The sequence below is a fragment of the Colius striatus genome, chromosome 20, assembly GCF_028858725.1.
Source record: "Colius striatus isolate bColStr4 chromosome 20, bColStr4.1.hap1, whole genome shotgun sequence".
NCBI lineage: Eukaryota > Metazoa > Chordata > Aves > Coliiformes > Coliidae > Colius > Colius striatus.
Genome location: NC_084778.1, coordinates 4,111,539 through 4,132,455, shown reverse-complemented (window position 1 = coordinate 4,132,455; position 20,917 = coordinate 4,111,539). Strand labels below are relative to the sequence as shown.

Below are 20,917 nucleotides of genomic sequence, written 5' to 3'. Positions count from 1 at the left end.
AAATTTTAGTCACCTGCTAACTATATCACTTGCCTACTCCCCAAAAAAGAGTGACAAAACTTTTCTCTGTGTAGCATTATCCCAAAATTAAGCTGGTAGAAGTTCACAATTTTCCTTTTTAAGAAAATAAAAATCACTTCTACTTGCTGCTTTTTAAAATCCAGTTTTACCATGTCCACAACCATCAGAGCTTAATATTATATTCCTTAAGTAGGTCTTGACTTTGTATCCTTGTGAGTAAGCACACCAAAACTACAGGGATTTCTGTGTACTGTGAAGCTTCCTGATTTGTTTGTGCTGGAACATTTCCTGCCTATGCACCTGTCAAAATGAGATGAGATCAGGTATAATCATCTTATCTACAGAGAAATGAATGTTAATCCAAACTCTGTTCTGGGGATTTTTTTCAACAACAACTGTTTGAAAAAAAAAAATCCATAAACACGAACATTTCATTGAACAGAGACAAAACCTCGTGTGTCTCACCGAAATAAGGGATTTTTAGTTTGATCTGGTTGCTAAGTCTGGGGTTTCCTTTGTTTTCCTACCTGGTAGTGTTGAAGCTTCTGCTGTTGAAGGTGGTTAATAACTGCTCTGGGGCACATCCTTGAAGTTTACCAACACTTCCCCCAGGAAGGTGCTATTCAGAAAAAGCAGTAGATTTGCTCTAAGATAAAGGCAGGAAAATTTCTCAACTCATATGGCTGTAGTAGGATTTTTCCCAGGGATAAGAATCCCAAAGGTTTTCCTTGATTCTAGCTTGAAGACAAGAAGATAATTCTCTTCAGCTCAGAAAACTGCTAACCCCAAATATGGCCATAACAATTCAATTAATAATGGTTATTATAGAGTAGTAATTCCTCCATGCACAGTGCATACACAATGGCTGTCACAACTGACCACTAACATCTGATCTGTGCCTGGAGGTTAATGAAGAAGAGTCACCTTAAACCTCCTGGTCCAAGAATTCAATAGGAAAGGGAAATGAAAAGAAGCCTGCTGCTTCCAGAAAAGTCAAGTGCTGTGTATCAATCCTCTAAGCTACCAAAATCTACCTGACATCATATCTATACACACAAAGGGTAACCAAAAGACAATTTTAACTGGAGAAATGCCTAATATCAACATTTTTACAGTTTGAAGCTTAATTTATTCATTGTATTTAACTGCTCATGAGGCCATGATGTGAACTGATTCATGGAGTTGATAAAGATACAACCAATATCTGCATTTTTCCTCCCCTTTCGCTTTCTTTGTTAAAGGCAGATCCTGATCTAATTCTCTGTCCTTCCCATAAACATTTCAGCTTGTACCACTGAGGATGCAGCAAGCTCCTTACAGAGGAATGGGGCAGTAAAAAAATGCCTTTACACAGCACTGCTGTCGAGTGCTTTGTATTAGGAAACCATGACCTGAACCCTCCAGTTCAGGAACGTTGCCCCATGCTTGGCCAAAAGGCCAGGACTGACTGAGCCAAAATAACTTCTTTCCTCATGAACTCTCAAGCCCTGCTAATCCAGAAAGAGTGGGGGGAAAATAGAGATCACAAATGGAAACATGAAAAGAGATTTCTCCTCCTCCCTTAAAACAAAGGGCAGAACTTAAAAGCTAGAGGCCTTTTATTTGGTTTTTAATTTGCTTAATAACCAGTATGCACTGCATTGGTATTACAATTGCCTTTTGTTTAATAAAATGTGATGACCACATAATAAACCCAGTTTTATTGTCATTTCCAGTCTGCTTCAGTGAGGGGGTGGGGAGAGGACTGCAATTTAGTTTCCACAGCTCATCCAGAGCTTTAGCACTGCCTAGTATAGTGAAAAGGGACTCAGCTAGCACTGTCCTGAACAGCTCATACTAGGAACTGTACTGATATCATTAAAACTATCAACACAGGATGAGACACATCAAGAAAAGGAGACAGAAGGGGAGAGGGGAATAAACATAATGAGATGTTTATCTATAAGAATTTGCCCACTTCAAAGCAGGAACAGTCTCAACTCCTTGGTAAAAAAAATGAGCTTTTTAATTAAAAGATCAGTCAAAGACTTTTCACGGTCAACCAGCCTCAAAGAAAACTGTGTGGAGGAGGCTGAGAGTAATTTCTGACATGATTAGTCCATTCTTCAAACTCAACAAGGTTTTATGAAAGCAGCATTTCTCAAGATCTAGAAGATAAGGACTGTGGAAATGTCCTCAGACTCTCAAAGAGCACTGTCCCTTCCCTTCTGATGCCTTCATCCTCACCAGCTTTTGCTCAGAAAAAGTCTCGAGAAATGCTATCTAAGCTTCGTGTCTCTCACTTTTGGGAAAGACAGATCATAAGCCTAGGACCCATGGACAGAATGGATACTCAGCTTCAGGTTAAGCAAAGTTACTGACATGTACTTTAGGAGGCCTGGAAACATAACATTAAATATTTCTGTACATTGCTTTAGCCAGCCAAAACCCGTCTGTCTTCTGCATACAACCTTCCACTCTAATGAGGTTTAAAAACCTTTGAAGATTTAAATAAATTGCCCACGTTTCTGAAGCACACTTTCCATTCTCAGCTGGGGATGGAGGTGACACAACTGCCTTACTCCTTTCCAGCATTACAGTACCAGCACTATGGCTGACATTACATGCTCTTAGGAACAAGACTTAGACCTGCTTCTGTTGGGACATACCGGGTTTTCCTGTTTTTCTTTTACCCTTGGAAGAGGTAAAATGTTACTGTTTTGCTACAAGCTGCAATTTAGCAACTATTTTATCACACTGCAGACAGACAAACACCAGGGCTACTGTGCTCTCAGGGAGTTGACGCTGTGAGCTTTCTCTGAGCAGAGAGCACCAGTCCTTGCAAGGACTGATGCTCATGCAAACTCAGTCCCGTCCTCACCAGTTGCTCATTGTGAGTAATGGACCTTACTGCTGAGCTGGTTCTCTTCTGCACAAGCATGGGGAATGACCTCTGCTGAATTACCATTCATCACATTATCCTGAATATTGTTCACCAGTCCATGGCAAAAAAAAATGTGCAAGAAAGGTTTCAGATTAAGTACAATTCAGTAGGGGAAGAAAGATGAATCACCCAATATAAGTGCAATATGTGAGATGACTAAATGCATCATGTCCCTGAAGGCCTTTTCCATACATTAACAAATACAATTTCACTGAAGTAACTGGGAAAATTCTTATTTGCTTCAGTAGTGTCCCCCTTTCACTGGTGAAGTTTAACAGTTAGCACCAAAGCATCTGACAAAAATGAGAGGAATGTAACTCTGCTCACAAGACATGGACACATTTACTTAGTCCCTTACATTTTTCCCAAGCATTTGAACAAATTCCAATCAAGACACAAAAACTGTGCAGTTCTTTCATTTTAGTAATGAACTGAAGAAATATGTCCCTGCTTCAGCCAACATACCCCCTTATGCATGCTCAAAACGGACCCTGCAAACTCATGTCAGCTTTACATTTTCCCAAGGGTATACTTTTCCAATCATCAAAATCAAATTCACTGTTGATAAAAATATAGAGTTTGCTAGTTGTGTACTTTGCAGACTAATTAAAAGGGTAGAAAAATGCAGTTCTGGTGATGTTCTGCAGCCTGAGCAAACTAACCAATGAACACAGATCACACAGGACAGAGTAGTTGCCTCAGAACATGCAATCCATATCTACTGGTGCTTATGGAAAAACATTTATGTCCCATATATAATAGATGGAACATTTCAGAAGACATCTATGAACACATCTACTATGGATTATAGGAAGAAAAAAGTTGATGCATGGAAAATCTAGTAGTGTCTATTATCATCACAGATCCTCACTTTTGTATCACCTTTAATCATGATGCTCAAGTTGCACAGACATACAGCATGGGAAAATACTGAAACAAATAATGAAAGATGGAAAGATTTGTTGACCTGCTAGTGGCAGTCTGAGAATCACAGAAAAATCAAATTACAGTGCCAATGAAATCAGAGAAGTACTTTGCTTCACTTTTACAATTTCATGTTGTTCCAAAAGCTACATTCCCAGTGGAAATCAGGAGATTTTATGAGGAGTAAATTAGTAGAGGAGGAATTCAAAAGAGAAAAAAAAAAATTGAAAGAAATTACTTTGCTGACATAGTAGTAGAAGCTTCAAAACACAGATCTGCCCCTGAACAAACTCCTGAATACCTCCTGGGCTCTGGCAGGTTTCAGTGGGAAAACCAAGGTATAGTATTTGCTCAAGTTTCTTTGGATAGTTTTATAACTTTAATATCTTGAGAAGCCAAATATAACCCAAACAAAAAGAATTGGCTTGGTTTTTTCTCCAAGGTCAGCATTATTCCCTCCTCCTCCTTTCAACCTCTCCCCTCACTTGAGTCATTTAATATTGTGTCAGAACCAACACACAACCACAGCCATCCACTGGCTGTTTCTTTATCACTGCACCAACTAAATTAATAAAACAATCTCTGAGAAAATTAGCTTTTCCATTTCCTATCATATTGATGTACTATTGATAGATTTTAAGACACCACCGGCAGCGGGGCAAAAGAACAATACGCCATAGGACAAGCTCTTGCTACCAGCTCATTCAGTCAGATTCTGAGCAGAAGCTCCCTGCCTTCATGCAAGAATGGCTTTAATTTTCATCAGCAAAACAATCTAACACAAAACAAAATGCATAAACCACATCCTGCTGCCTGACATGCCCTTAAAGTTCTTCTTGTAAAAGTCTTGGTCCTGCCCACAAAGTACTCCCACTCAGCACAGTCTTCCAGTCAATGCTGGAAACTGCTGGAAAGGCCCTTCCTTTAGTGTAGGAGAACTTATCGATCTCCTCCATTAATCTAGCATTCATTGGCCTCTCACCTTGGGACCAGGGGACCTCACTTCACTCTGCCTCCAATATATAATTTCAGAGACAGAAAGTTAGTCATACTTATGACTAAATTCCTCTAAGAGGTCAGTCCAAACTGTGACATAGTCTCTTGGCTGTACTTGTTTCGCTGGCCTGCAGAGCAGAAAAGACTACTGCCATTTGACATCTGTTCATTGGTATTTCTCAAATGATTTAATAATGTCAGTCCACTCAACTCACATCACAAGACTAATCAACAGAGCTGGCCCTATCTGGCCTTGGAAGAGAGGCTTATGACAAGTAAAAGTTACCCTCCAGGGGAAAATAAATGTCTTCAATACCAGTTTAATCAGCAGTGTGTTACTACTCTGAAGAATGAGAGCGTTTGTAAAACCCCCATGCAAGAATGACTCGTGGGAGGAAGAGGTGACTAAGGAATTAAACTATCCACTGGAGAGCAAATTGTGGTTTGTTGGCTGCACTGGGAACAAAAGGTCTACAGCTCACTGCTCGAGCTTGAAGAGGACATGACTTGCCGTCGCTATTTCCATGAAAGCTGTTATGTGATTCATTAGCTTTGCTGGCCCCTTTCGCCTCCCTCCCTTTCCCTCACACCATCATTAAACTCATCTGTTCTCTTGAGCTCTTGCTTGGCAGAAGTGATGTGCTGACATGTAACAGAGTTAAAATGAATGGCTCCCATATTTAGAAGAAAGGAAAAAGGAAGAGAAGTAGATGAGAGAGACTAAAGAGAGTATCCAGAAAATATTTGACTACACACCCCAAAAAAGAAAAACAGAAATCACAAGAAATAATGTATTTCTATAGTATCTTTTATCTTAAAAGTCTCTGTATGTTTTACAAACTGTATGTCCTACAGTGAAGAATCCCTTCCTCAAACACAAAATGAAGCCACCCCTAAGTCAGGACAAAACAGACATAAGAAAACAGATCAATACTGGCTTAGTGTATTCACTGACACTTGATATTCTCATCCAAGCCATGTAAGCATGTTTTACAAATAAGCACAGTCCCAAAAAAAAGTCTAACCCTTGGATAACCCCACCCATCATCTTGTTCCAACTAGAGGATCTAATATTTCCCATTCAACTGCTTCTTTCAAAAAGGTTTTTGTACATATTGAGTAATTTTTTCCACCTCTTCCCAAAGATATTAATCATCCTATCACCTGCAGATGCTTAGAGGATAAACAAAACCACACCATCACCGTGTCAACCAGTGTTAAAGAATCTTAGCACTCCTCTTCAGAAAACCAGGCTGCCTCACTGTTTCCAAGGCAAGCTAATGTTTGAAAGGCTTTCTCTCAGTAAATATGGTGCACTGGGTAACACTGTATTCTTCCATACCACTCCCATGAAATGTTCCATCTCACACAGGTGCTCTGGACTGTGCTTGCATTTACTAGCAGTTCCTTTAGCTCATGGTAGCCAGTTTCAAAAGCAGAAAACTCTCAGACAAGCTACAGTAATTTTTACACCTTTTTCTGTACTACTTTACAGGTCTTTTCATCATAAACCTCCATATACTTTATGATTGCTCAGAGCACTCAGGCACAGCAGGGAAAGCACCCACTTGCAAGTAGCAGAGTTTTGGCCAACAAGTTATGCAAACTTGGGCCACACACCACAAAACAAAAACTCTTACAAATGATGGCAGAAGTGTTTTAAAAGAAGTTCTAAATTAGAAGTTAGGGAAAGGCTATAGAAGCTAACATTATAACAAGTAATCTCATCAAATCCTTTTTAGACGCTCTTACACTCCTCACAACACGTGAATTAACTTAAAACCAGATGATACTGGGTTGTTAGAGAGCCTTGTACATCTCCTGTTCAAAACACATACATTAGATGATACTAGCAGTGGATTACTTTGCAAGAAAGATGCAATGTACGGTGCCTTCCCTTTCTCTGTCTTCACATCTCCATAATCCCAGTCTCTCTCAGCTAGTTACATTTCTTTCCAATTCCCCTGTATTAACATGTTAACTTCAAACTGCTCAGCTTGTGGGCAATAATTTCCTTCCTGTTCCTTGGCAGCATCAACCAGCCCACATAGAGCCTGGGGTTATCACAGCTGTATCTTTATATTGCAAATCTTGACTGTCAGGTACAGAGTTAGGATCATTCTCGTGGGCACTGTCAGACTCTGAAAGTGTTGATTCTGGGACCTGTATTATTTTATTTAGTTTTGAAACCAAATATATCTTTATCTTAGAACTATAACCTTGTTAGCCAAAAGCCATGCATCCTCATGTCCTGTTATTCCTGTTATAGACAAACCTATTCCAGTACCTCACGCTCTCATAAGTCTATAAAAATTAAGTACTTTACTCTAGGTTATTATCTATATCATAATAATATAATGGAATCATTTAGGATCAGATTTTTAAAGACTTCAGTGTCACCAATAGGAAGAACAAGTGTTTTATTTTGGGTACTCCAAAGGGATCAAACTTACAGTACCACAGTTGTCCAAGATGTAGGTATTCCTAAATGAGAGTTGAATAAAGTTCATCCAAGCAAAGCAAAGCCTAAAAGAGATACTTCCATGTACCACATTCTAATGTGAAACAAAAAAGTTTTGCATTCTAGTTATCAAAACTCCAACTCTGCTTCAGATATCTTTATGTTATCCTCCGACTTCCAAAGCCAGGAATATGTTGTCAGAATTTATGTTGTCAGCAGAAATGTTCCTGCAACTTTTTTCCATGATTAAACAGAGCTTTGAGAACGTAGTTCAATACAGAATGCTGTGGTTTTCAGTCATATGAACAGTGAGGATGTATTAAACCAAGACTTAGCACAGCTTACACTTAGAATAGTTTTTAAATTGTTGAGATGCAACAGAGGCAGAACTCTTTCCTCTTCAATAAAAAAAATAAAATCAAAGAAAGGAGAAGACAAAGAATGAAAGATTTTCAAAACCCATAGGGGGTCTGCATGCTCACTTATCATCTATGTTAATAGCAATAAGCTGTTCAAATTCTCCCACTGGCCCAGTAAAATCAGAGTCAGTTTTCTCAAACTGATCAGAAGTTAACAGTGTACCTCCCCATGCCATTACCCATCTTTCCCTCAGTTTATTATCAGTACTATCTCTCCTCAAATGACAGTAACATGTTTGGTTCCAGCAAGGCTTCTATAATTGCCAGTGGCCAGTGAAATATAGATTTCAGGGACTGGGGATGTAGGCAGCCATACTGTCCAGCCTAAAGTTTAGCTTTCCCTTAGGGCAGCATTTCTTCTGGTGACTGGATACTGGCAGCTTTTATGTTCTTCATTAGCCTGCTGATTAACATACTGCTAGAGAATTCTCCACTACACCTAACTGCTGTTCCAGCACTCACTGGCAGATCTATTGTGAGAGATCCTAGAGTAGCAATGCAGTGTTGTCAGCCTCTTGCTTTCCCAACATTACTAGAGATCAGGTACATAGGTATTTGCTTTTAAAACTATAACTTCAGATTTGATATGCAGCTATTAAGAAACTCTGATCAAGCAATAACTTTAATGGAACTTTGTGAATGAAATTCCCATGGCAACAGTAAGAAACAGAGTGGCAGGACATACAACCAGTTCCAATTTTCTGTATGTTAAAGGATTCTAAGCTCAAACAGAAACTAAGAAAGAAACTGCGGAAGTCAGTGGGTCTACTTATTTGAGGATTTTTTCCTCACTCGACATTTGAGAAACAAGCAAAATAAATCAAAAGGCAACCAAAACAGTACTACAGCATCGGGAACAAATTACCAGCCTTCTTAGAGTGCAGTATAGGCATTTGGCACAAGGAGAATTAAGATGTATCTGATACTAGCTCTTGGCTTTCTATAAAATCTGCTACTGATTAACATGCAAAGCACCACATTTCTGAAAGGACAATGCAGGGAAGACCTTCCACAAAGGCATTTTAAATTCTAAGGCCTGGAAAATTTCAGGCCTCAGGCCACGAACAATGGTGAAGGCTAACATCATGGCCAACACAGCCAAGCTGCAGATCCTGACAAGTTGCATGTACATCACTAGATCAGCTTTGTAACTCTTTTAGCTGCATCATGCAGGCTGTATAAAATAATATCTGTCAAGCAATCGAGTCCCTCCCTTGTAGGAATTCTGTTCCAACCAGCAAAGGATTTCTTTCAGAAAAAGCTTCCCTACAGATGGTGCTGTGATCTCAGGTACACAGCAGTACCAAGCAGTATTTACAAGGCTCAAGGTAAATAGTAGTGATTTCTCTAGCAGGCTCGAAGCCATCAGCTCTGACAACAGTCTCCCTTTTCGCTCAGTGGGAGACGGCGGTTAAACCCCCCCGCCCTCCGAAGAACAAAACCCCATCCCCTGCAGGAACAGCCCCGAAAGCCGCAGGCAGTCCTCGGCATTCCGGATGGTCCTTACAGACCTTGGTCGTGCTCCTCCGCTCGCCCAGGCTGGTTGCCCATCTTCGGTCACTCCCCGGCTCTTCCCCGAGCTCCTCTAGGACCCCGGCGCCCCGCTCATGCTCGGTGTCAGAGGCGGACCTGCCTCTGTCTGCTTTTAACGGCTACGCTTCAGTCAACTTGAACAGGGAAAAAGAAGTCAGCTCCTTCCTAGTTCCTGGCACCAGGAACTGAGCCTGCTGCTCATGCTGGAGCAGCTGGGGCTCTCCCTCCTACCTCATTACAATATTATGCACCGAAGGCCGGCCTGTGCAGTTAATTAGCTGCCTGACTGCTGGAATAAAAGGAGGGGGAGAAAGAGGCAGAGAAAGAACGAGGGAGCTCGCAGAGAAAGGAGTGACTCGCCGAGCAGGGTAAGCCACCCAGGGGCAGAAAGTGCAAACTGCAGCCGGTTCCGAGGAAAGTACCGTTGAAGCCAAGAACCGAGCTCCACCAGACAAGAACTTGGCTCAGAGACTCGAGCAGAGCTCCAGTGCCCCAGAGCAGCCGTGGCTGCAGAGGGGTGAATGGCCAGGGGGCTGTTTCTAGACCATGCACTAGGGAATTTCCAAACAAAACACTGAAATGCAGCAGGGAATGAAGGACAGACAGACCCTCAGAGAAGACAAAAACAGTCAAATGCCTCCACAGCAAAAACAGAAGTCATTTTGCCCCCAGTTCCCAATACCTGAAGCATGCGTACCATGGGGCAGACTCTGCCCATCCGCCGGAGGACATTGTGAAGCAGAGACACACCTATGCAGCTGGTTAAGGGCGGCTCTTAACTGAACTGTCATGTGCATTAGAGGACCAAATTTCAGAAATGCTCAGCATCTTCTGAAAACTTAAATACCTAAAAGACACTGCAAACAGAGACTGGGCTCCCATGATTGTGAGCATAAGTGCTTTCTGAAAAGTCCTGTCTGTCAGACCTGTTCTGATAGCCTCTGGGGCTATTCCTGAAAGAGCCTCAGCATCCCCAGCTCTTCTCAGCCTCAATTGGTGCTGAGAACAGTCAGCACACTGCAGGTTCACCTCCCTACGGGAAAAACAAATGTACAGGATACACAGAATACTGTTAATACCTAATTCTCGTGGTTGAAGCAAGAACATGGTGGTTTAGTTTTTCTAAAAAACTATTGCAGTGATTTCCAAAATTCCCCTCATACTAGTTCCTTGCAAGCACTGGAAAAAACCCAACCATTAAACCTCATAGTCAATAGTACATCCATCAGCTGCAACCACAAATATGATCTACCTACTGTATATCTATCATCAATATTTGACTGCAACTAGAACCAAAAGAGCAGCTGCACAAGACAGGCCTATCCACAGAGACTGGCCAACAGCCCATCTTTCAGAGAAAGAAATAAAGTTGCTCCTCACTAACAGACTCACGATGAACATGGGAAACAATACTAATGAATTAGTCCAGTGATCACTTTCCATTACATGAATAGGTAACAGAATCATCTTCTCAAAGTGCTGGTTTCAACAATTTCCCTTAACAGTTAAAAACAATTTGAGAAATAATTAACTAATATATATCCTAGGCTCAAAACAGAAAATAAAACATATAGAAATGAATCTTAGCTAGTTGGGAAATCATTCAAGTATATTAGAATTTTGCTATGATTTCAGTATAACAAGGTGAGTTAGTTGTCTGTCTTCAAGTTATGCATCGTTCTTTCTCTGATAAAGCTAAAAGTCTTCATACAGTTGTCCATATTTGGACAACATTAAACAAAACTCCCATTTACTTCTGTCCTACGACATGCCAAGTATAAGATGCTTTAATGATTAAGCTATACAAGTCCTTTAAAAAAGGTTTCTTGATAGTGCATTCTACTTCTAAAGTTAACTTAGTCTTTAAGTCTTGTATTTTACTAGTATGGATGCTCAACTTGCCCTCTCAAAGGTACAAATACAAATGTCCTCCAACTGCTGTTGAAACATATCTCCAAGACAAAGACATTTTCTTGTTATTATGGATTAAAGAGCAACTTCTGCTTTCCTTCAACAAGATTCACCAGAGGGATTGCATTAGCCAAGATAATCTCTTGGGCTGATAAATCCAAACACTGAGCATTTACTATTTCAACACCTGCCTTCTATTTTAGTAACACAAAAGGGAATAGTGTAACAGAGTGCAAGCCTGGAGTAATTACAAAATATAATTACTGAGTCAGAACAAACACACCTGAAGTCTGTAGAAGAGTCGTGACTGGATGAACCAATCTGTTCCTTTGGACAGTGGCACAAAACATAAATCAGAACATTCTAAGACCATGACAGGGAGAATGAGTTCAGACTAAAGACCTCTAGGCCAAGTCCATAGTGAAAGGTGAGGCATGAATTTTAAAATACAGCTCTAACCTGAGCAGAAGTCATGAATAAGAGATTACTGTTTGTGGAGCTTGCAGCTCAAACTGAAGAAAAAGGAATAATGGCAAGCACGACTTCTGGTGTGGTGACTAGGTAATAAATTACAGCAAATGTAGGGCTAAATCTTTAGGCAACTATTTGTTACCTGCACATTTTACATTATTTTTCCTTCTTCCTCAGTAATAAAGATATAAAAATGAATGAACAATTTCATCTATAAAGCTAATTACATGGTATCTTCCTAGGCTCATCCCCTGGTTGACTCGTCCTTTGTTGCTACCACTTGTGGGACTGCCAATAAAACCCGACAAACACACATTTACTATACAGTGAGAATGGGAATGAATTACTCAAGATGGAATATACATAATTCTTTCAACTCAGTAGTTAAATTACAGGACTTACTTGCCATGAATAACCATGCTAAAAACAAATATCTTATTGTGAGGATACTTGGTGAGGTCATAGTTGTGTTGGTGGCATGGAATTACAGCCTTCCAGGAACCTATCTGAGATGTAGCTGTCAATCTACTCTCTTACTTTACAGTACTAAAATCTAACGTAAGCCAAAGCTGCTGAAGAAAAACAGTGGAAAAAAGACACAAGGAATGCCAAGCCCTCTCCTGATATGCATACTTGTTAGACCAGGCCAGCTTTGCATTCCTTTCTTTTGCTCCCTCCCATTCTTCAAGTGCAAACACATGGCACTATGCCAAGACATTCTGCCTGTGATACATTTAAGCCCAGAGAATTTTTGTTAAGGATCATTTATCTTCAAATCAGCTGAAGGAAAGCTGATAATTAACCTAGGGTAGGTAGTCAGGACAAGATTGTGTTGACTTTGCTGAACAACTTCAGTAGAGAAGTCTCAAAAGAAATGAAAACAAACTGAGAAGTCCTAGATTTGTACCACTCCTGGATCATCCAAGCATGCTCCCATTTCTGTTTATGTACCCTAGCAAGGCTTTGGTGACCATCACAGTTTGCTTACAGATTTAATCTTCCCTATACATGTTGGCTTGAGCCAATTAACTGTCAACAATTTGAGGAGTCAAGTTATTACAGTCTTTAAGATTTAGCATTTCAACATCACTACCACACTGGCTCAGGTCCCAGGGTGGTAAACATGTGCCAACCAAGTCATTGAGAGGAATATACAACAGAGAAAAGGGTCTCTATTTCACAGGCTGTTTTAACAAGAAGTTGTATGCAAAAATCTCAGACTGTGTTAATGGAGATTCAGTGCAGTAAATTTAAATTGTGCAGCAGATTAGGACAGCCACAAAACAGAAAAAGGTACATACTGCAGACAGTGTTGTCAGCAGAAGTTAATTCTTACTTGTTTAATAATGCAAGATCACTGCAGACAGCCTGTGAATGCTTCTCAAAGAAGCTGTTATCCTTGACAGGATCAGGTATCAGAAATCCCAACAGAGAGTGACTAAAATGCATTGCCTCACTCCATTCGCAGTTATGGAAGGGGGTTCACACAACACAGCCAGTAACAGAACACAAGAACAATTATGCCAGTTGACCTTCATGTACTACCTTCAGAGCAAGAAGAGAGCATCCATTGATGGATCCCTCTAGTTCAAGGAACCACGAGACTGAGACTGTGAGCCAACAGATAGAGTTTAATAAAACCACAGTTATTTCATTAACAAACTAGTGAACTCCTTCTGCCCTCCTGGAATATGAGCCTTTTCTGATTAAAATATCCTACTAGAGTAATATATTTATCAAAGGGGAAAAAATTCTGAAGAACAGTCATGTGAAGCAGTGCCCACTCCAAGCAATTCTCAGATGTAGAACTGTCCATGGGTTACAGAAAGACAGAGCAAAGATTAGAAGAGTGAAAATCTGACATGTCAACAAACATCATACAGGAATTTTTTTTCAGCAAAGGCATCAGAAGTGGACATATGAATTACCTGGGGAAATCACAGATAGAGGAACTAGCTTGCTAAGTAATGTCACAGAGGTTAAGGTTGAGATTCACACTGCACCGATTTGTTACAACCAAGCATGCAGATATTTATGCATGTTTAGATGTACATGTGTATCCAGCTACACAAAGAGCTATGGATGTAAATGTAGACATGCACTTCCACATTGTTTTGCATGTTCAATTCCAGCAGCACTTTTTGCCTATTTGAATGACATTTGGACAAAGCAATCTTTTTGGTTTCTTTTCCTTTCTATATCAAGTCTGGAGATAGAATCTTTTTCATAAGAAGAAAAATTATGCAAGAGCTGTGTCTTGTACCTGGTAAGGGTAGAAAAATGCAACTAGCATTCCAGATGAAGCTTTAAAGCATATTTATTGTTCCTGAGAAACCCCAGATGCAATCAGTCATTTGGTTTCTAGTGAAGTCTTTTGGAACAGAACGTACCAATCTCATTAGTGTCCCTCACACTTGTCTATTTTTTCCACGAGAAAAATGAGACAGTAACGACTCTGCATGCAAAGTACAGCAACCTTTCTACAAACCTGTAGTAGTCCTTTGATGTGAGATCACAAAAAGCAGGCCCTGTCAAAAACTGATATATGGGAGAGTAAAAGGGCCCCAAGGTCAGACAGCTGTCCTTCAAAAGAAATCACTTTCCTTTTTCCTGTTCTAATTGGGGTGCATTAGCATGTGATGAAGAACTAAACTGTCAATTACAATTTTTTCAAGTATTTTTTAAAGAAAGCTTCTATTAAAAAAATACTTTTCTTGATTTTTCTGACCATGCAGCAAAGGCTTCTGGTCTGTATTAGCTTCACATTAACTTCAATGATTACCCCACATCAGGAAGTGACAAACACTCACCAAGCAGAGAACTTAGCAGAAAGAAGACTATAAATTTGATAGAGTTCCTATCCTACTCTCTAATAGGAATCTTGAAATGACAATTCTATAAATGTGCAGGAAGCTCTGAAATCTGTAGTCTGACACATTTTCAATTTTGATGGGAAAGAAGCATATCTAATGAGGGATCTGTGCAATAAAACCACACATCAGTCTCTTCTCTAAAATCAACCACAACTGAACTCATCCAGGTTTCACAAGTGATGCTGATACTTTCACAGCACCAACACCAATGCTGGAAGTGGTCAACTGGCCTCATTTAGTTAAAGCCTCTCTTTTCTGAATATCATCACTATCAATACAAAAAAAGCCACAAGCAACTATTTTAGAGGGAAACCAAGATTATTCTTTTTACACAAAGTACATGGCAAGCAAACAGCAATAGCCTAATGGTATGTGCTCTAGTAGGACTAGGAAGGAATTGAAGATATACAGGTATCATATTTACTCACTGGGTTGTTTACTCTGACGACTGGGCAGGAATGGGAGCAACAATTCACATAAAACTTCACCAAAGCAGAGGCCCTCCTTATTGGAACTGACTAGTGTTCAAATCAAACTGTTCCACAACAGAATATGGACTTCAGGTCCTTCTATAGCCTTCACTGATTATGGTAAACTTCTTGGTATATTTCTTTTACTATTTAATTTACTGGGGTTACTACAACAGCATGGATTGCACAGCTTCATTTCTAATGCTGGAAATGTTCCATTCTGGGATTAGTAGCTTTTGTCTGGGTAACCTGCAGAGTTCAGAGTCTCAATGCTAGATGCCTAGGAGATAATGGAAGCTCTTAATATCTTTGAGTTTCCCTCCTCTATGCTCCTGAATTAGCACTGGCTTCAACCATTGATGTTAATCAACTCAGCAGGCACATACAGAAAGCAACACACTTTTCAGCTTTGGCTGAAAATGGGGGACGATTATTGATTTTTCCCATTTTAAGCATAAATAGCCATTTCTGGTGGAGAAAAAGTACAGCTTTTACTTACATTTCAAGGATAACTGATATTCCATATTGGAGCAGGCAGAGCTTGATATCAAAATCAATATATTTGTGAGGATCAGGGATGCCTAAATTCTAAATACTTTCAGATTATGTGCTCACAGCCCAGCCCAGTTGCACGCCCTGGATTGAGCTCTTTTCCAATGGCCAATATAAGACTTTCTTTGGTTCCTGTCAAACCTGACAGATAATAGCTGCTGGCACTGAAAGAACACCAGGGAAGCACATGAATATGATTAAATGAGACAGTCTTGAGGGAAATTTTCAGAAAGTGCTTGAATTGGGAGTTTGTAGGGAGTGAATGACATAACTGAGAGCAACGATTTTAAGTGACTTCTAGGATCCATTGAGCAAATAATTTCACTTGTCTAAACTTCACATTTTCCATTTGCATATCAGTTCTACAATGCAGAGCTCTTCCTGAGAGGTATATGATCACATAAGCAGCTCTGAAAGTCTCTGTGAAACTGCATTATTTAAGGTTATTTAGCTTGCAAATCTCAAAGGATTAGTATCTGAAAAATTAGTGATTTCCTGTAATCCTGAACCTTAAGGAGAAGATAGTCCTAGTTTTTCATGAAGATATAAACTTCTCTACCTCAATGTTTAAAAATAATTTGTTTACTAGATGGCTTCATGTATTGGATGGCTTTACAAATGCATGCATTAACATCAACATCTTCCAATATTAGTGACCTCTTTCTCCTGTTTTGCAATTTTCCCAGCTCTTTTGCATCTGCTGAAACATTAAAAACAGTGCAAGAGCTCTGTAAGTTTGCTTTTAACATAAAACCAAATTGCTACTTCAGGAGGGTACATGGAAGGACATAACACTGGGAATAAGGAAGCTGAATCCAAGACATTTATTTCTCCCTGTGTGTCATTTCCCATTACTTGGGATTTCAAAACTGCCAAGCAGTGACAAAGCCAAATATCACAGCACAGAACTTCCAGGCAGAATCTGTCTCCAGTTCTATTTGCTCAGCTCCACTTGCCAAGAATGGAGACGTGAGATTGGCCTCACCTCTCCTTAAATCACGTATGATTTACTGCCTTAGCTTCCAACACGGCAGGCAGGGGTAGTTATGTCAGCAAAAGGCTAGAATGAATAACTTAAAACTGCAGCAAGGGCAGCATAGAAGCAAGTCTATTTAAACAAGCAATCTTGATGTTAATTATTTATTATCTGCAGCATTGGGAACACATGCTATTGCTCAAGGTCAACACATAAATGTTGGGACAGTCACACCCAAAGATGAAAGAAACAAGCTTTTTTTCTTATTTCCATATCTCGTTTCTTTCAATCCTTCTTACACAAGACTGGAATACTGAGTACCAGAGTATAGCTGGAACTAATATAATATCGCTTCAGTAAAATAATCAAATTTCCCACTTGAATAACAGACAGACAAAGCCCAAACTAAAAACCACAAGCAAGGGGAAGGGGGAGACATGATGCCTGCAGTTAAGACATGAAAGGAAAACACAGAACTGAGGAAGGCAACCAAACAAGCCAGAGAAAGTAGTTTCAGAACAAAATTCAAGATTTACAGTTCACTATGTACACAAACATCTGCATTTTCCAGCTACAGGAACATTCTTACTTGGATGAGCTCCACAGTCGGTTAGCATTGCAGTGTAGCCTTGATCACAGAGACTATTTGGGATGCCACTTCAATAAAATATAGCAGCAGAAAATGTTCTCTCCTTTTTACTTATGTTCCCAAGAACATCTTGTGTCCTCTGTCTCATCCAATTTTTATTTTTCCTCTTAGCAACAACAGACTACATTATAATGTGCCTATTGATATTTTTTCATAGTATGACAATTTAAAAGTAGCATTCAGCTTTGTGACCTTGCTCACTATTGTCCAAGATCTTTCAGTGGTCATGATAGTGACACATTCTCAGAATACAGCTAGATTTAAAAGCATCCTTTTGGGCTATGGAAATCAGGAAACTGTGAAAAATAAGATATGTAAGATTTGGGTCTTTTTGTACACACACCTGTAATAGCCCCATAACACCTAGCACACTTCTCTCTAGATTAAAATGAATTTTAGAGGGGTAGCACATATATTCTTAGTGTTTATTGACACAATATACATAGCTCCACACTTGAATCCTTTTTGCTTAGCACTGATATTCCCATTCATACTTCTACAAATGCTGATACAAAGCAATATATGAGGTCTGAGCTAATGATCTAATTTTTAAATTGGCAAAAGAATACCCAGATGTAACTTGGCCTCCATAAGCCATTTGTATTTAAAGCAATCATCATCACAAATGTTATTCCTTCTCCAATCCCAGTTATTATACGTGCATGCAGAAGAGGGCTCTCTATTCCAGTGCTAGTATTTTTGTATCTGACATATGTATTCCATTTTGGACTCCCTGCAGTGCTGTTTCCCTGGCTGCATTCCCAGGATCCTATGCTGCATCATCTGTACAGGTTTTCTTCTCCTCATGTTACTCCTCCCAAGCATCTTTTGCCAGCATCATGCCTCTTTACTGGCTGGTAAATCTCAAATGCCTTTGGATTACTAGTCACTATTAAATTTATTTACACATTGATTAACTGCAAAACAGGATCTGTCATTGGGTTACAGTGAAGCATTTAAGCTATTACAAGATGCATAATTTTCTTTCAGGGGTGGGGGGAAGTATTTAAAGAATTTCACTCCCCCCCCATCTCCAGCCCAGAACCCCCTTTCTGGTTAGTAACATTGTTCTGTTACACTGCCAAACCCTGCAAAGGCTGTGACAAATAGCGAGGTCATGGTCAAATTTAATATGATCTCACATTCCCTTGGAAATGCCACCAGGGAGCAGACAAAAGCAAGTGTTTGCTGAGCTCCTGGGGGAAACCAAAGCATTTGCACAGAAGCCCTTGATATGCAGATGGTGTCGCTGCTGTTAGAAACAGGCTTAGATTTGAAACCAGTGGGAACAAGCTGATGGGGCTAACATTGAGGTAGAGAGCATGCCACACTGTAGCTTAGGAGCACAAGCCATATATGAAGATGCAAGAGCTGGTTTTCTGTTCTCATATCTCTGCCTTGTCTCAGGAGCAGCAGGGTAACCGCTCTGCTCATTCAGTAGAGAGTGAAGACAGAACGCTATTGATAACGTAATCAAAACGTTAAAAAAAGAAGAGAAAGCTTTGTAATTGATGTCTTGCTCTCCAGAGAGCAGACTGTGTGGTACTGGGGCCGGGCCGGGCCGCCGGCGCCACCGCGTGTCCGCCCAAGGCTCGGCAGGGCCGGCAGCACTGTCGCGGGGGCTCCCCCAAACCCCTCCTTCTCACTTTCGGGTTTGGATTACCGACTCGTCGGGTGTAGGATGCAGCACAAGGCCAGCCTGCAAGGCACAGTATGTCTCGTCGTAAGTATCACAGCAGTAAGTTATAGCTGTGCTACAAGGTGGGATGAGGAAACCTCTGTGAAGATCTCAACAAATCAACACGCACAGAACACTTCATATAAAGTAGGCTGTCTTGCATAATCGTTTTTTATTTACCTGTGCTGGGCTTCAGTCGACTCTCAGCAAGCTCAGAAATTGCTCCTGTTGTAATGGTCTTCCTCAGCCTGGAGACTCCTGCTGCTGCTGCCCCAGGTTTGGTAAGCATGTCATCACTGCTCGCCCTCTTCAGCTGCAACAGATTGTGAGCAACCAGAATTAAAGACCTTCAATATTCCCATCAAGGAGTTCAAAAGGCATGGTTCCTGAGATAAAATGAATATTACCATAAAGTAACCCAAGAGGAATACTGCTTTGGTAACCATGATAAGTGGGTTTTCTTAATTATTTTTGTATTTGTTTTGCATTCTAGAGATCTGTGAAGTGGGTTAAGAGACACTACTTCACCAGTGAAGAGTAAAAATGGGAAACACCATTCAAATAAGGAAATAATTGAAAAGCAGGGAGAAAACAGCTTACAGAAGTAGACTACCAGCAACTGTAGACACACATCTTGTTCTGAACAGCGTTCATCATATTTCCTCACTGGTTTACATTTAGTCAGGTATTTGGGCCTGTGCAGGTAAGTGCCAGTTGCAGAACTTGACATATCAAGTAGGTCAAGGCAGTAAATAACTGTCATTTCATCTGTCTGTCTAAATAAAAAGATCCTAAAAAGATCCTAAAAAGATCCTAAAAAGATCCGCTGACTCTTGTCTCTCCACTCAGGATCACAGAGTGGTGACCCCCAGTGGTGACCTTAGCAACAAAGAGACTTCTCAGATATTCCAACAGCAAGCAACTGCCAGTGTTTGACAAACAGGAGTCACCAAACTTTGTGGCCTCATAAACTAGGTTGTCTGACACAAACAAACAACGCACTGGAGACCAAGCCAAAAATCTGAAAGTCATTTAGCTGAGCAGTCCAGGCTGCTGCAATAAAACACAAGAGCAGCCAGCACAAGATCTAATGCAATCATCAATTGGAAATCCCTTATCTTAAGTATGATATGATTTCAGCTACTTACCCTTCTTGTTTACTGAAAAGCACATGCAAAATATTTTCAGAAACATGCATTAGTCTAATACACAACACAGTTATTATCTCTGTATGCTTAATACAGTGGTTGAGCCCACTCCAAGTCCCAGGGTGCAGTAATGTTCCAGGACTGAACCAAAGCTTTAACCTGGAACAAGGCTAAAATGCTTGTACAGTCCCTTCAGGGTAGTACCTTGCTGAGTCGAGATTCAAAGGCAAGCGAAGTTGAAGACTTTGATGTCTTCATTCCTGTCGTGGTGGTGGGAAGCGGTTTCCCTCTGTCAATCCCGTGACTCCCTTGCTTTGCCATTGCACTCCAAGGCCTGGCAGTACTCTTCATTTTCTTTCCAAATAACTCAGTCTACAGACCCTAATAAAATAAAATAATTATATGTAGATATACATGTATAGACACAAAAACAAACTGTCTTCATATCATCTGAAAGGGAAGCAGAGACATCTGGCATCAGTTTAAAGGGCTGAAAAGGCTATGCTAAGCTTTATTCCCTCTCTATACACATCAAAATCCAGCCTAGGGAAAGCTTTAGAGCAGACTGCAGCCACTTAAGTTTTTCATCCTGACACATAACATGAAAGTCCACAGACAGAACATTTGACTTTTATCGGGACTGTTAAGTCTGAGACCTCCATCAGCCACAGCAGAACACCTGCAAATGCTGAAGGACAGAGCGTGACTGAGAACACTGAAGTCCACAGCAGTTGAAGACAACCTTGGGATAAAAAGAAAAGCACTTATTGTTAGATCCATCATATTTGACTGAAATAACACTTTTTTTAAAGGTCACATGAGAAGCAAGTTTCTCAAGTTGTATGCAAAATATGATAAGCAGCAGTTGGTGTTGCCACAGTGATAAAAAGCTGTTTCACAATACCAAGATTT

General features: G+C 40.3%; 1 protein-coding gene across 6 annotated transcripts in view; it reads right to left on the bottom strand.

Annotated features, from left to right (window-relative positions):
* Positions 1-20,917, bottom strand: part of SPECC1 (sperm antigen with calponin homology and coiled-coil domains 1) — a 91,067-nt gene that overhangs the window by 50,623 nt on the left and 19,527 nt on the right. For 5 of the 6 annotated variants that reach the window (XM_062012353.1, XM_062012352.1, XM_062012357.1 and 2 more), the window contains exons 2-3: positions 20,210-20,386; positions 19,038-19,170 (exon numbers count right to left, since the gene is read on the bottom strand). In XM_062012353.1, coding sequence (XP_061868337.1) covers positions 19,038-19,170; positions 20,210-20,356 — 280 coding nt within the window. In that variant the 5' untranslated portion in view covers positions 20,357-20,386. Of the gene's footprint in view, positions 1-9,255; positions 9,528-19,037; positions 19,171-20,209; positions 20,387-20,917 lie in introns of those variants that run through there. The other variant, XM_062012355.1, reaches the window with a different exon arrangement.